The sequence below is a fragment of the Cibotium barometz genome, chromosome 50 (genome assembly GCF_041138505.1).
Source record: "Cibotium barometz isolate CiBa-2024 chromosome 50, ASM4113850v1, whole genome shotgun sequence".
NCBI classification, from domain to species: domain Eukaryota; kingdom Viridiplantae; phylum Streptophyta; class Polypodiopsida; order Cyatheales; family Cibotiaceae; genus Cibotium; species Cibotium barometz.
The window spans coordinates 16862403-16877741 of record NC_141095.1 but is presented as its reverse complement, the minus strand read 5'-3'; the positions used below and the strand labels follow the sequence as shown (position 1 = coordinate 16877741).

Here is a 15339-nt window from a genome sequence, read left to right as displayed (position 1 = left end):
AGGTTTTCTTCAAGAGATGTAGCAACTTGACGGCATGATCTGGCCCAAGTGTTAAACGCCCGGGCTCGCAGGTCTGAAATGTAAACCTGGCTTATATAGTATAGTACAATTAATTAATCTAAAAAAAAAGAACTCTAGTCAACTAAATAAATCATATTTGATTTTTCAAACCTATTTGTTGTCATAACTTGGAGAGGGGTTTTAGGGTTTATGCTACACAATTTTTAGTTTCCATTTTTTTCTGCTGGCCTTAAGTTAGTTGAAAGCAGCTCTTCGGCGCCAGACTTCTCGTTTACACAGTGGTTAGCCAGAGAGCACCTGCGTCACCGCCATAGCCAGAGCTCCCTCGGCCGGCCCTTTTGCTCCTCCCCCCGCCATCGCCAGAGCTTCTGTGGTACGGTTGCATTTTTCCAATTTTTGTGGCTTTCTCTGTTGCAGAGCTAGAGTGACACCCGGCCATGGCGACAAGCGCGCTTCTTGCCTCTCGCTTGCTCCGCCGCTCCTCTGCCTCTGCCGTCGGAGCAGCTCGCCTCTGCAGCGTCGCAGCGGCTGCCGCATCCCCCCTGGTATGTACTTCCTTGGAGTAGTCTTGATTAGGGCTAGAATAACGGTTTAATCTGATTTTTTCAAGGGACTTCCACAAAATTTCTGCCTTCAGAAAGGTCAAATTTGCATTAGAACACAACCAAGTTTGGAAGCCACATAGCATCTCCCCTAATATACGCTTCCGTAGATTAGTATATCTGAAGCTAACTGATTAAGCCCGATTAAACGGTTTAATCTGATTCTTTGCAAGAAAATTCCACTCAATTTTTCTTTCAGTTGCATCAGAAAAAAACCACCACATAGCATTCTCCCTGAGTGGTAAGCTCACGACCCAGCTCATCCAAGAGGTTGGGAATTAGAACCCCTGACTGGGCTCTGGTTAGCTCATTATCCAAGAGTTTGGGAGTTCAAAACCCTGACACCTTCTTCAACCGAAAGCAAATGTTGACATATGACAAATATTGCCGGCTTCCTGCCCGAGTGGTTTGCTCACGACCCACCCTATCCATGAGGTCAGGAGTTCAAACCCTGACACCTTCTTCAACCAAAAGGGAATACTGGCTTTTGGGTGTAACTTAGATTCATACTTGTATTTCTGAAATATATCTTCTCATAATTTCCTTTAGATAATATATATGAATGTTTGAAATTTGAGTCTGCGTCCTCTTGCCCAAGTGGTCATAGCACCATGTTTGCCATATGGGGGTGGGAATTTAAACCCAATATAATTCTCAAGATAAAGTTTGAATGTAGAAACTCTTACATACTTAACCAATCTTTGGTTGCGGCTCAATTCTCATGTAAACTAATGCGTCAAATTCATTTACCTTAAACTCCATGGACATTAACACATTATTCTGGGGCTAGCTGAAGAGATTTTGGACCTTGGGTATTGTAAAGTTGTATCTCCTTTATCAAGGGAAGCTGGATGATGTTTTGTTGCATCATCTGCCCATCTGATTCATGGTTTTGAGGTAATCTGGATTTGTCTTGTTGTTGCAGGTGGAGGAAACAAGGGCCCCTGTACAACAATTTACCTCTGCTTTTACGAGAAAATGGTTTGGCAGTGCCCGAGCTTTCAGGTCAGCTGCCTAGTCTTTTTTTTTTCCATATATTCTTCAATATGAAGTGTCTGTTAGTGTGCTTTGAAAATGTCTGTCATTTATGGTCAACCTAAGCCCTGTGACGGGAGAGATGGCTCCTGAAAGCTTTTACAAGATTGCAGAATGGTGATGGCATCCCAATGAGTGTCTTTGCTTTCATTCATTTCTTGCCAGGAGGAGAAGACTAGGTTAGGCATTTTTTAATGTCTCCCAGTGAATATAGCCCTTTAGCCTGTTTCTCCTTCCACAGTTTTGTAATTCTCTTCTTTGTATGTTTTTTCCATTGGTGTTTTTGAAATTTTTTTGTGTTTCTTTGCTGTGAACACACTAAAGATTCTCAAAGCAGTAATCTCACCAGCCTTGATCTCCCATTTCATTCCCTTTTCTGTTGTAATCATTTCTTTGCTGGTAAATTGAAATTTTTAGCAACACTGCATTTCTATGGTGGTCTTGTGCGTATTTTTATGGAGACCTGCACCTTTTTTGAGTGCTAACAAAGCAAGCAGAGATGTTATAGCATGCGGAATCTGCAACGGTGTAGAGACATCATAACAAGTAGAATTTGTGTGTATGGGATAGTGGATTATTGAGGCTCTGTAATTGATCTAAACTTTCTAGCAAGGACGCTTGATTTGAAGCAATTCGACAGAAGTCCTTGTTTTGCATCTATGCTAGATTTTAATAAATCATGTGTCAAGGTGCCCTCTACAGTAAGAAGTTAGTTACTAAGATCATGATATAAAGTAATGCACTGCCTAAACTCTTTCTGCTATCATTGGGAGTGGGCTGATATTACTTGCAGTGCCAGCGTTTTACTTCAGGTGGAAATCTGTACAATTCCTTACTCAAAACAATTAGCTCTTAAACTTGGCAACAAGCCGATTAGTTTCAATTAGGCGTATTTTCTCCTATGAATGTTATGGCTCCTGAGCTCTTTTTTAAACTCATTTTTTCGATTGATACAGCTCAAAGCCAGGCAATGATATTATTGGAATTGATTTGGGTACAACAAACTCTTGCGTTTCAGTCATGGAAGGAAAGGTGAGCCTGCCTGAAGTTGTTATCACATGTTCATGTGAATAGTACTTTTGGACAATGCCTAAACTCCATTTTTTGCAATGAATGGTCTCCAGACACCTCGCGTGATTGAAAATTCTGAAGGTGCTCGAACAACACCCTCGGTTGTTGCCTTCACATCCAAGGGGGAGAGGCTTGTTGGCACACCCGCCAAAAGACAAGCCGTCACTAACCCCACAAATACTCTGTTTGGGACCAAAAGGCTGATAGGAAGGTCATTTGATGACCCTCAAACACAAAAGGAAATGAAGATGGTCCCCTACAAGATTGTTAGGGCTTCAAATGGAGATGCTTGGGTTGAGGCTGGTGGGCAGCAGTATTCCCCTAGTCAGATTGGTGCATTTGTGCTGACAAAAATGAAGGAAACTGCGGAGGCCTACCTTGGTAGATCTGTGTCTCAAGCTGTAATTACAGTACCAGCTTACTTCAATGATGCACAGCGTCAAGCCACTAAGGATGCAGGGAGAATTGCAGGACTTGATGTCAAGAGAATTATCAATGAACCAACAGCAGCATCGCTTTCCTATGGCTCTGACAAGAAGGAGGGAGTGGTGGCAGTGTTTGATTTGGGAGGAGGCACATTTGATATTTCTATACTTGAGATGCAAAGTGGCGTTTTTGAGGTTGGAACCATTAGCTTTTGTGCTCTTCCTTATTTATTGTTTGAAATTGTCTTTTGTTTTAGGCTGAGAAATAGTACATTATCTAGTGAAAAATCCTTGAGTTCGCATAATTTGTATCGCAAGCATGTGACCACCTATGGAAACAGGCAATCTTTCTTCCTATAGCTGGAGAGTCTAGTGGGTTCCAGTTTGATTTTCACACGTCTGTGCTGTTCTTTTCTTTTTTGTTAAGTGTTTTTGTAAAACCATGATAGATGTTTTGCTTTATGAATGAGTTGGCTGCTGTTAGGCGTAAATGGCTTCCTCCTTGCTTAGTACCTATGTACTTGACAGAAATGGTATTTGAAATTTTAAGACTTCGTTGTTCAGTGTCAAGGTTCCTTTGCCATTGCTTGCATAGATGTGCTAGTTTAACAATCCGATGTTTTCTCAGGCATGTCATTTTGTCCTTGAGTAGGAACATCTATTTCTGCCTTTTCTACGTAATCCCATGACCACTCTCTCTGAGATTTTCTGTCCTGATTCACATTGTTGAGGGTCCCTCGTATTGTAGCATGAAGATTGCACCACCATGCTACTGTGTCACGATACTTTGTCCTGTTTCTAGCTGCATTTTCCAGTCTAGATGCTAGCATTTGATGATGTGATGTTTTCAGGTTGCTATTTGAAGTGAGTTCTCTCTCTTGAGAGCTGTGCTTGACAACGTTTGTGTTTTGCTATTGAACCTTGAATGTCTAATGGCTTTCCTCAAGATTGCCTCTGGCTTTTTCACTGACAGACCACCCAGTAACTGATGTAGCCAGTAATGGGTTAAAGAAGTATCACCTTCTAGGCCTAACTTTCAGCCTTCTTGTGCTTGCAGGTAAAAGCAACCAATGGTGATACATTCTTAGGCGGTGAAGACTTTGACAATGCTCTTCTGGAGTATCTTGTGCAGGAGTTTAAAAAAGAACAGGGCTTGGATCTGACCTCTGATAGAATGGCTCTCCAAAGGCTTCGTGAAGCTGCTGAGAAGGCCAAGGTGGAGTTGTCTTCCTCTACTCAGACTGATATCAACCTTCCATTCATCACAGCTGATGCCTCAGGCGCAAAGCATTTAAACCTAACTTTGACACGTTCTAAGTTTGAGGGACTGGTCAGCAATCTCATAGACAGAACCAAACAGCCTTGCAAAGACTGCCTTAAGGATGCTGGAATTTCTGCAAGGGATGTAAATGAAGTGTTACTCGTTGGAGGGATGACGAGAATGCCCAAAGTGCAGGAGGTTGTTTCACAAATATTTGGGAAAGACCCTAGCAAGGGTGTCAATCCTGATGAGTGTGTTGCCATGGGTGCTGCTATTCAGGGTGGTGTCCTGAAAGGAGATGTGAAAGACCTGTTGCTTCTGGATGTTACTCCTCTGTCTCTAGGTCTTGAGACTTTGGGAGGGGTGTTTACCCGACTCATTACAAGGAATACCACCATCCCCACAAAGAAGAGCCAGGTGTTTTCAACTGCTGCTGACAGCCAAACCCAAGTAGGTATCAAAGTATTGCAAGGTGAGCGTGAGATGGCTGCAGATAATAAGCTGTTGGGACAATTTGATCTTGTTGGCATTCCCCCAGCTCCCCGCGGTGTGCCCCAGATTGAAGTGACTTTTGATATTGATGCCAATGGAATTGTCAATGTCTCTGCTAAAGACAAGGCAACTGGGAAGGAACAAGCGATTACCATTCAGTCATCTGGGGGCCTATCAGAGTCTGATATTGATAGGATGGTGAAGGATGCAGAGCTTTATGCACAGAAAGATAAGGAAAGGAAGGAATTGATTGATACTAAGAATGAGGCTGACAGTGTGGTCTACTCTACCGAGAAGAGTTTGAGTGACTATAAGGACAAGCTGCCTGCAGAAACTGTCGAGAGTATCCAGTCAGCGGTCAAAGACTTGAAATCATCTATGGACTCCGAGAACGCTGAAGAAATCAAACAGAAGGTTCAAGCTGTCCAAGCTGCTGCCATGAAAATTGGGGAGGCCCTGAATAAGCAGTCAGGTGCATCCTCCGCTGGCGGAGAAGAAGAAGCTGCCGAGGCTGAGGCCGAGGCCGAGTATGAAGATGTTGCTAAGAAGTGAAAAGCATCCAACCAGGTTGGCCATTTAAAAAGCTTTTTGGTTTCATCATGCATGACTTGAATACATAACTGAATTATCCCACCTGACTAGAAAAAGGGTTTTTGGCTCGATGGGATCTTTCATCTCTACTGGCCTTCACTGGCATTTACTGCGAGCACAGTGATTCAAGTGTCTTTTCTGCCTGAGCTTTTGGGCTCCAATAAAATCTACTGCTGATTTATTTGGTAATTCGAGACTGTGACGATGTAAGTGGCGAGGTTTAGCTTAACTTTTCTTTTTCACTTTAAACTCAACAGCCTTTTGTAAGGAGCTTGTACTCTTAGCTGAGAAAAACACTAGTACTCATGAATGAGAGTTTAATTTAATTCTTGCGTGTGTTGTCTTCTCTGAGTTCACGAGTGCAAGGGTGATTGTATCTCCTCCTCCTCCACCCGCCTTCTCGTCTTTTCTCCAACAAATCCTTTCTCTCTGTCTGTCTCTCTCCACCCTTTTGTTTGAACCAAGACACGAGCTGAGCTGGGGTAGACAGCTGTTTTCATTGCTGTTCAGACTTCCACCAAATCAATATATATAGTGCAAGATCACCCCAAAATTCGGAAATAAGTGCACAATTTCTGGGGGCGGGCAAGATGTCCCTTCTTAGGAGTTGCTGTAGGAATAGAAACCAGCAAAAGGTGATCCATTCAGCAAAAATAGGGCACCGAAATGATGTTTTCCTGCTGGTGCAATTAATTAACTGATAATACTTATGTTTTCTCGTGGCTCACGTGAACTACAGATTTGCCCTCTCCCCCTCTCACCTCGCGCAGAGGGTCATCGATCACACGGACTCCATGCTGCTGAGCTCATTATTTCCACATTTAGATATCAACCGGCATACTGAAACAATATGTGTTGCTTTGTATCTTTTCTGATTTAGCGCAAAAGGCAAGCTCATAATGTAATGATTGGTCAACAGGAGTCAGAGAGTGCTTTTACAGTAATACAAAAATATAGAGATATGTTATACCATCACATTCTTCTCTCTCCAATTGAAGAGAACAGGGGGGGAGAGAGTGCGCGTGCATGCACATTCACACATTTTCATTTTGATTATTCACATACACCATTCACACACACAATTTTCATCATCATACACGTATATTTTTTCACATTTACTTCCTAGTTCTTACATATACTTCTCTATCTTATATATAAATCTATATGTTCCATCTCCTATACATCTTACACGTACATCTATATATATTCCTAATTGTCCTATTCTTTTACACATATATACATTTATATATGTGTATATATATATATATATATATATTCAATATTCATAATTACACATACATATATAAATATGCATTTTCATAATTTTTATTAATATATACACATACATTTATTTACATATGCATATACCCATTTATATACACAATACATATATTTAGCCTTCTCTCTCTCTCTCTCTCTCTCTTTCTCTCTCTCTCTCTCTCTCACACACACACACACTCTCTCTCTCAGACTCAACTTTGACTCCCAAATTGTCTATTCACATATTTTTATGATTATAAACAAACACACATTTTTATAAATCTCTCTCTCTCTCTCTCTTTGAATATACGTATACCTTTCCTTATCTCTTTCCTGTCTGACCCAACATTTACACCATCTTTCCTTCTCTCTCTCTCTCTCTCTCTCTCTCTCTTACACACATGTACACACACACAATTTTGGGGACGATGGCCAGCTAGCTATCTTGGTCTCACTTCCACGATCATCTCCAGGAAATCGCATTGAGATTTTGCTTCTTTCTTAATCATAATAACTCTTAATCCTACCCTATATATGACTCTCTCTCGATAGCCTACTTAAGCCAATTATCAACACACATGCCTTCGCTCTCATCTAGCCAAACCATAGTGTTATGCCTCTCCTTCTACACGTTCAGGCTGCGCATGTCTTCCTCATCAGCTCTCTTCTTCTCGTATGACTTCCCCTCATAATTAGAGTTTAAAAAAAACCTTCAAATTGATGCCCAATTCCTTAATTTGCCTCCACACACTCTAAAACCTTAATATGCTCATAAGTATCTTATATTATCATCCCCCTCTCTCATGACTCCCATATATCCATTATTTATCTCCTTCTACCATGAGGTTATAAATTGTACTTTCTTATAAGGTGAATTTGGGCATGTTCTTGGATTCATCTAGGTATATCTTTATGTTGTATTAGCGGACATGCAAATTTCACATTGTGACGTTTCGTCCAAGTTGCAGCCAGTTGATATTGTGTTAATTCTTTCTATGTTTAGTGGTGCATATGCCCTATCAACTACGGTTTTGTTGTAATAATTCTTTCTATTTGTTATAATTCTTAGTGCTAGGCCTTATTATGGCTGAATCTGCCTTGCATCTCCAGAGCATTGACAGAAACGCAGTACACAGACCTTTGTATGAATGTATGCTCTTATGCGTGTGCGTGGGGTGTGTGTGTGTGTGTGGAAGCATATATTGATACCAAGTTCTACACCCACTATTGGGCACTGATGACATTAGTGTGGATGTCGTAGTATCTAGTCCATACTATGCATGATGGAGTTGATGGCTTATTGTCTTGTGGACGACTACCATGAGATTATAAATTACACTTTCTTATAAGGTGAATTTGGGCATGTTCCTGGATTCATCTAGGTATATATCTCCTTCTTCCCTCTTTAAAATGTCACCTTTTGCTTTTCAAGGGTTTGGGCACGTGTCATTTTTTCACACACGTGTGCGTGCGCTCACGCACACGCACATGCACACGAGTCATTTTTTCACACGTGTGCGTGCGCACACGCACACGCACACGCACACGCACACGCACACGCATACGCATACACATACACATACACACGGATGCACATGCACGTGTACACGTTCACACACACACACACACACACACACACACACACACACACGTGGTGAGTGTGATTATAACCCTTGTTATAATCACAAGGGTTATAATCACACTCACCATATAACTTTCTAAGACTAACCCAAGCCAAAAATCTTTCTACCCTTCTCTCAAATTGGTTTAGCTATGTACTCAAAGTTTCCATAGCTCTTTGCCCTTAATATTGCAATGTTCTATGGCTCTTATGGTATAATGGCTACATTTGCTATGGTTCTTATGGTTCAAGGTTCTTATACAGTTCTGTTTGTGGATGCTTTATGGTTCTTACGATTCTTAATAAGTATAGCTCCATCGTTTTATGTTCAATACTCTTATGATTCAAGGCTCTTAATTACCATCCCACTCTAGATGTTCTTAGCTTAGGATGTTTTCACTACTCATAATTTTTAAGCATTAGTGTACATGGTTCTAACCTCTTAGGGCATTTTTACGGCTCCATCTTGTTGATGTTATATCTTTCTATAGACTTTATAACTTTTGTTGTTATTTTTACATTTAACCACTTCTCAAACTTTGTATGCTAGATGAGTTTGGGAATTGGTAATTTTCGTAAAAAGGTATGGGAAAAAGACAAAGTGACCCTTGGCAAAAGCAAGGGGCATACCCCTTCATGCTAACAAAGAGTCATGGCTTTTTAGAAGTCCAAGGGGCAAATGGACCTTTTCCCATTACTATATAAGCATGGGCTTGTAGCTTGATTTGAGCGATTTGTAATGGAAGAATTATGTGTGTTGAGCCATACCATTACCTTGTCATTATTATTAATCTTTTTTCTTACGTGTCATCAAGCTTTAGTTATGCCTAAACCATGTCTCTAATCCATTTCTACACACCTTAATTGCTCCCAACTTAATCTCTAAGTTGGTATCAAAGACTTTTCTTCCTATCTCCATCATCCTTAGTTCATCACAAGATGGTTCGGTAGGATTAAACCTAATTATCTTTGTGATTATCTTGGTGCAATTTTCAAAAAACCCATGGAAAAATTTCTCCTAATTTGGGATATATCTCTTAAAATTGTTTTAGATGAGCATTTATCATGCTATTTGTAAGCTTGCCATAAATTTTTAGCATCTAATTGCTCACAGTAGCACCTACATAAAGGACACACATATGAAGGCCTTGCACAATGTGATGGTAGACATATAATCTCATCTCATTCAGAAGCCCTCTCCATATAGGTCCGTTGAATGGCAGCCTCGCACAAGAAGGGAACATATCCTTATGGAGAATTTATATGGTAGTGACGTGTGGACGTAGCCTAATAATGGGCCGGATACTTTTTTTCCTCTTTAGGAGGTTTTCCTCCCCAAGTGTATATACACACTCTTATAAGTGTGTAAGTGACCTTATCATATCACTTCACTTGTGCTTCACTCATTATCATCAATCCACTTTGAGCATTGTGCTTCCATCTCTCTCTCTCTCTCTCTCTCTCTCTCTCTCTCCTTGATTGTTACATCTATGTGTGTGTTGCTACATTGATCTGTTATGGGCTACCACACCTTCAAGAGGGAACTCAATGCATTCACCTAAAGGATGAGCAAATAGAACACAACTGTCGTAGGGCACTTACCAATGTTTCGAACTTGAGTCCCTTGAGGCCTCCAAGCTCACTTGTTAAGGTCCATATCTCCAAGCTCCACCTCCATGTTGTCACCGTAGAGTCACTCACATCGTCGCATAAGGCAATCACTCTCTCTCACTCTCCCACACAAGCATGAATCATACAAGCATAGAAGAGGCACAAATGCTAGAATGCTCTCTCTCAATCTCTCTCAGGCTACAAAGAAGAGCTCTCAATAGCATAAAGGGGGATTGTGTCTTTTCATTATTATGAGAAAATACCTTATATACATTTGGCCCTTATTCACACTTGGGCGTCAAAAACTTACTTAACTAGGCCTTGGGTGGTCAATATCTCATAATGTACAACTTTTATAGTGCCTTTTCATGACACTTATTAATGTCCTCAATTGGAGGAGCATACTTGTTAATCCAAAATGGGATTAACATGATCTTCACTCTAACAAATTGGTATCATAGCAGGTTCTCTTGACTCTCACCCTCTTGCTATCTTCTCCTCGAGTTTCTGTTTTGATTATCTTAGATTGAGCTATCCTCTTAGGTGGAGAATGTGCACCATATAGTGTGGTGTTAACTACGTTACCAATGTTAACAATTGTTTTTCTCATTTCAGAGCATTTGGGAGTGTTTCGAGTGCGTTTTGGGACTCATTCTCATGTTGTAAGGTTTTGGCACACATCTTAAGGGGAGTGTCGGTTTGAACTATTTTTGTTTGATTTTGGGTTTTATGCACAACAGTAGTAGTAGCATTTGGTGTGCAAATAAGGCCGTGTTATCTTCGACATCGTATCTTTGAGTTCATCTTCAATAGCTTCAACAACATCGTTAACATTCTCATCGATTTCTGCATTCATGCTAAGTATCATTTCCACACTTTATGCTTTACAATTTTTCATACACTTTGAAAGTTTCCATCGTATCAATTTTTGGTTGTATTCAGTGGGCATTGATAATATCGGCAAGTAGCTGGGATATTTACATTTTGTGTCAGAGATTAGTTATTTGCAGGAAGAATGACATGCAATAATGTATTTGGGATACTTTCTGCTAAAGATAAGCTTTAAGGGACCAACTACCCATTGTGGTCCTATATTATACGCACTGTATCGGTCATCCAAAGGGCTTTGGAATGTTGTTATCACCAACACAACAACATAGTATAAGTACTTTGGATGGTGATAGAAGAAGGCAGGATGGCAAGGATGCGCAAGAATATGTATTAGTGGCACTTTTAGTGAAAAGGAGCATTATTCCTCATATTCACTCATGTAAAATTGTGAAGCATGCTTAGGATACACTTGTTGTGCTTTACTAGGTGCATGACGAGGCATGAGTGCCTACTTGCGCAAGCAGTTAGAGTTCAAGCATATAAATAAGAGAGATTTAATGGATGAGTTCCTCACAAGGATTAAAGATGGGAGCAGCTAGTTTGTATTGATGAGGCCTATCCAGATAGTTCTTTGGTATCTACTGTTCTCACATAGCTCTATTAGATTTATACCAAGGTTTTTCATCTACACTTCGGCTCATGATGAAGGGTAACCCCAATGTCCTTACTTTTGATGAGTTGGTTGTAGTGCTCTTGCAAGAAGACCGATCTCGGCTCATGATGATGGTATATCCTTACTTTTGATGAGTTGGTTGAAGTGCTCTTACAAGAAGAGAAATCTTGGCAAAATCGAACTGGTATGCAAGTGGGAGATTAGGCATTTTCTACCAGCCTAAAAGGTAAAGGCAAACCTTTTCTCAAGGCAGCTATATAAGCCAAAGGCATAATAATCCCATTCTTTTGGAAAGGATGCAGAAGGGGGGTGATAATCCTAAGAATAAAGGCAAATGCAACTACTATCAGAAGCCAGGACATTATATTAATGACAGCAAAAAAGATATGGAGAAGGAAAAGAAGAAAGAGTCAGGTATGGTTGTGGTGGCTGATGCATTAGCACACCAAGTGGTGCTGAAAAGGAGTGAATGAACTATGCATATGATGATTGGGCATTCACTGTGCACTATAATTATGATCCTTATGTCCACAATGTATGCACGTTAGTGAGACTGAACAACAAATGTCTGGTATCTCTCCCCTCAGGAAATGAAACTCATAACAGAGTATACACTAATTCTCACAAAAGCTAGGACTACCTACATGCCATTTGGCCCCAATCCTACATAGTTGGTTTACTACCTATTTTTAGCCTTTCTTGCTAAATAAGTGGATATTCACGAAAAATTTGGGTTGAAGCATTTGCAATGTGCCTGACACTTTAAGAAGCCCACCTATCAAGTTAGATCTCATTTGGACAAATATGGGACGAGTTTGAAGCTTTCTATGGCTTCTTTTCGAGTAAAAAGCCAAAATTTTTTCTCAGTCTAGAACTTGGAGAATAGCAATTTTAAAGGGACTACAACTACTAACCTGAGAGTCAAATAAGGTTTTGTAAGTCTATATCCTAGAGTCTAAGACTATCATCTCACCTCTGTGAGAAAAGATTTTGAGAGCTTTGCGGATTGATCAAAAAAGCCATCAAGTGAGGTCAGTTTTCTTTGCGTGGCTCCAGAACACTCAATTTGAACTTGTTTTCAAAACCGAGCATAAGGTTGTGCTTCCAAAAGCTTGTCCATTGGCGCACCAAGTTTGGGCTTGCTCTGATAATGAGTTATTGGCTACTTTTAGCCTGTTCTGGCATGACTTGGGTTAAATCAGTGTATTTGTGGCCAGATCAGCTTAAGGTTGGACCTATAAGCTAATATCATTGAGGAAAAGATCCCCATAGCTTTAGGCAACATGAAAAATAGATATTTATAACACTCTGTGAAGGTAGCCCCCCTAGTGGGATAACTTTTAAAACCAATGTTTACAAAAGTTCTCAAATTTTTATGACGAAAGCAAGTTTTTCAGGCTGGAAAAAGTTAGGGATTTTGGTTTTAGACTATCCCGAGTGTTATTTTTAGCAGGTCTTGATTTTTGGCCAAAAGTAAACAATTTTGTACTTCCATTCTCTAGATTTCTTTCCACAAACGAAGTACATGAATGGTGTGATTGTAGATCCATTGTTTACATACATAAATAATTTACATGAGAGCATCCAGTCTAGAATACGACAATAATTGATTCCTAGATCTTACATACATAAATAATTTACATGAGAGCATCCAGTCTAGAATACGACAATAATTGATTCCTAGATCTTACACAGTTGAGCTAAGAGGAACCACCTTGTTGGCTAATTGCTATCAACAAATTACGTGCGATCAAGGTTGGGAGGAAAATCTTGTGTATATCCAATTGTGCTGCATCCTTAGAATTACGGAGTGCGTTGGATTTATCACTACCACTTTTGGATATTGTCGAGACTACTATACATCAGACCAAGCCCTAGATATAAGTTAGAGAGACAAGGATGTAGAAGATCTTAACATATGAGAACTCTAAATGCGAGCCAAGAGTTGAACTTAATTCCCAAATGGAGCACAAAATTATAATTTCTATTTGCAAAAAACCAACCTAGATCGCATTAACATGGCATTTATGTTGCATAATGGAGGGAAGCACTTCCTCCAAGTAACTGGAATAGCTTGAGGAGAAGAAAGAAGAGACTGAAAATAAGCATCAAACCTCTCTATTCTATACACTTATATAGGAAGCTCTCGTTTGGTGGTTTGGATAGAGCTTCTTACGCTTCCATAGTCGATAGTGGAACTTAATCTATAAAACCTAATGACATTGGGCTAAGAACTAGGTTGTGCCAGAGTCAAGTAGTGAGTTTGACCACTTATTGATTTTGAGAGCGAAGACTATTGGTTTCAAGATATTGTGCCAGAAGCAATAACTGCAATATCCAAGAAAGAAGGCACAATGTTTTGTGGTAGTAGCAACCCCTTTATTAGACCTTCTACTAGTGGAGAATTGGCTAGATAAACTTTTAAGTGAACGTCCACTAAGAGATTGGGCTAGAAAAGCTTTAGGGTCCTCAAAATTAGAAAGGTTTTACGTATCTTCCATGGGACAGTATGTGTATATGAAGTTAGAACATAGAGTTTTTAAAGGGATTCCCAACCAGGGAGGAACAAGATTGAGTTCATATCCAAAAAACCCAAATGTGTTTTGGGTAAATAGACCCGACTTAAGATTCTATTTCTACAGGGATGGTTGCGATAATAGGTACATACCCTGTGATGATCCTCTAGAAGCTGAGCAACTCTTGAAAGAGACTCGGCACAAGGAGAAAGTCCCATCCCTTATTCCTCACCCTGAACCACATTCATCTAGCTTTGGCTCAACCTTTGTGGATGTGAAAATACGAGGATAGGGTATGATGAGGCAATTTCTAGAGGAACCTCAAAAATAGGAGCCTCTAGTGGGTTTCCAAAATTTAGTTTCTACCATGCCTCTAGGGATAATGTACCTCCAATTGCTCCTCCACCTCCTCATGATTACATAGTGCCTTACTTAATGGAACCTATGGTGATGGGTATATTCTAGTTACGTAACATATAGCTATGTTAATACTATTGTTCCACTTGTTTTCCATGGGGAACACACTTATGCACATCCTTTAGTGAGAAGTATGCCTATGCTATCTATAGTAACAACAATGTCTATTGGACCCATATACACTACCAAAAGTCTTGAACTGATGGGAAGGGTTACAACATCTAGTTCCGCCTACACACTCCCAAGAGTACATGCAATTCTAGTAGGAGGAGCAACAACAGTAGCTATGGGAGTCCCAATTTCTACACCATTGGAAAGACCCATTCCAGTTAAACCACTCGTTCATCCTATTCCACCAGTAGTAATTGTGTTTGAGATGATGCTATTAAAACAACTAGAGAATATGATGTGCGTGCATTTGTTGCACCCCATAGTTCTCAAGAAATGGAACGGGACAAATAAAGCTCTAGAGTCTGGCATATGTCAGGCGATGCAAAGTTTAGTGAGACTGGTGAATGATGACCCCAAAAAGGTTGGAGCATTCGAATTCGCCCTAGAGCACAAGGCTGCCAAGTGGTTTAGAACTTTATAGACTTAGCTGTATTCTAGAATTGTTAAGTATTCTTTCCGCGAGTCCGGCTGTATTCCAAAATCTTCTAATTTGGAATGTGCCTCATTTGTGATAATTGTGGCATAGCCACCTCTTGTGTGTACGAGGTGAGCCTTTCTCCACCTGCAAAAACAATAACTGATCATAAAAATGACAATTTTGATCTCTAGCAGGTCGGCCAATTGGGGATTGGCCAATTTGGTGTGCCGCGCCACATTAGCCCACAATGTACCCTCTCCAACCAAGGGGAGTAGTTCTCCTAAATCTAGGCAAGGTGCTCGTAGAGGGTATGGTACATAAGG

General features: G+C 40.3%; 1 protein-coding gene across 1 annotated transcript; it reads left to right on the top strand.

Annotated features, from left to right (window-relative positions):
* Nucleotides 1–203: 203 nt before the first annotated feature.
* LOC147609865 (heat shock 70 kDa protein, mitochondrial-like) lies at nucleotides 204–5828 on the top strand. The gene is made up of 5 exons (XM_086786716.1): nucleotides 204–566; nucleotides 1549–1628; nucleotides 2615–2690; nucleotides 2783–3349; nucleotides 4212–5828. Exons 1-5 carry the CDS (start codon nucleotides 459–461, stop codon nucleotides 5457–5459), a joined length of 2079 nt encoding a protein of 692 aa, XP_086642842.1. The 5' UTR covers nucleotides 204–458; the 3' UTR covers nucleotides 5460–5828.
* Nucleotides 5829–15339: the final 9511 nt, after the last annotated feature.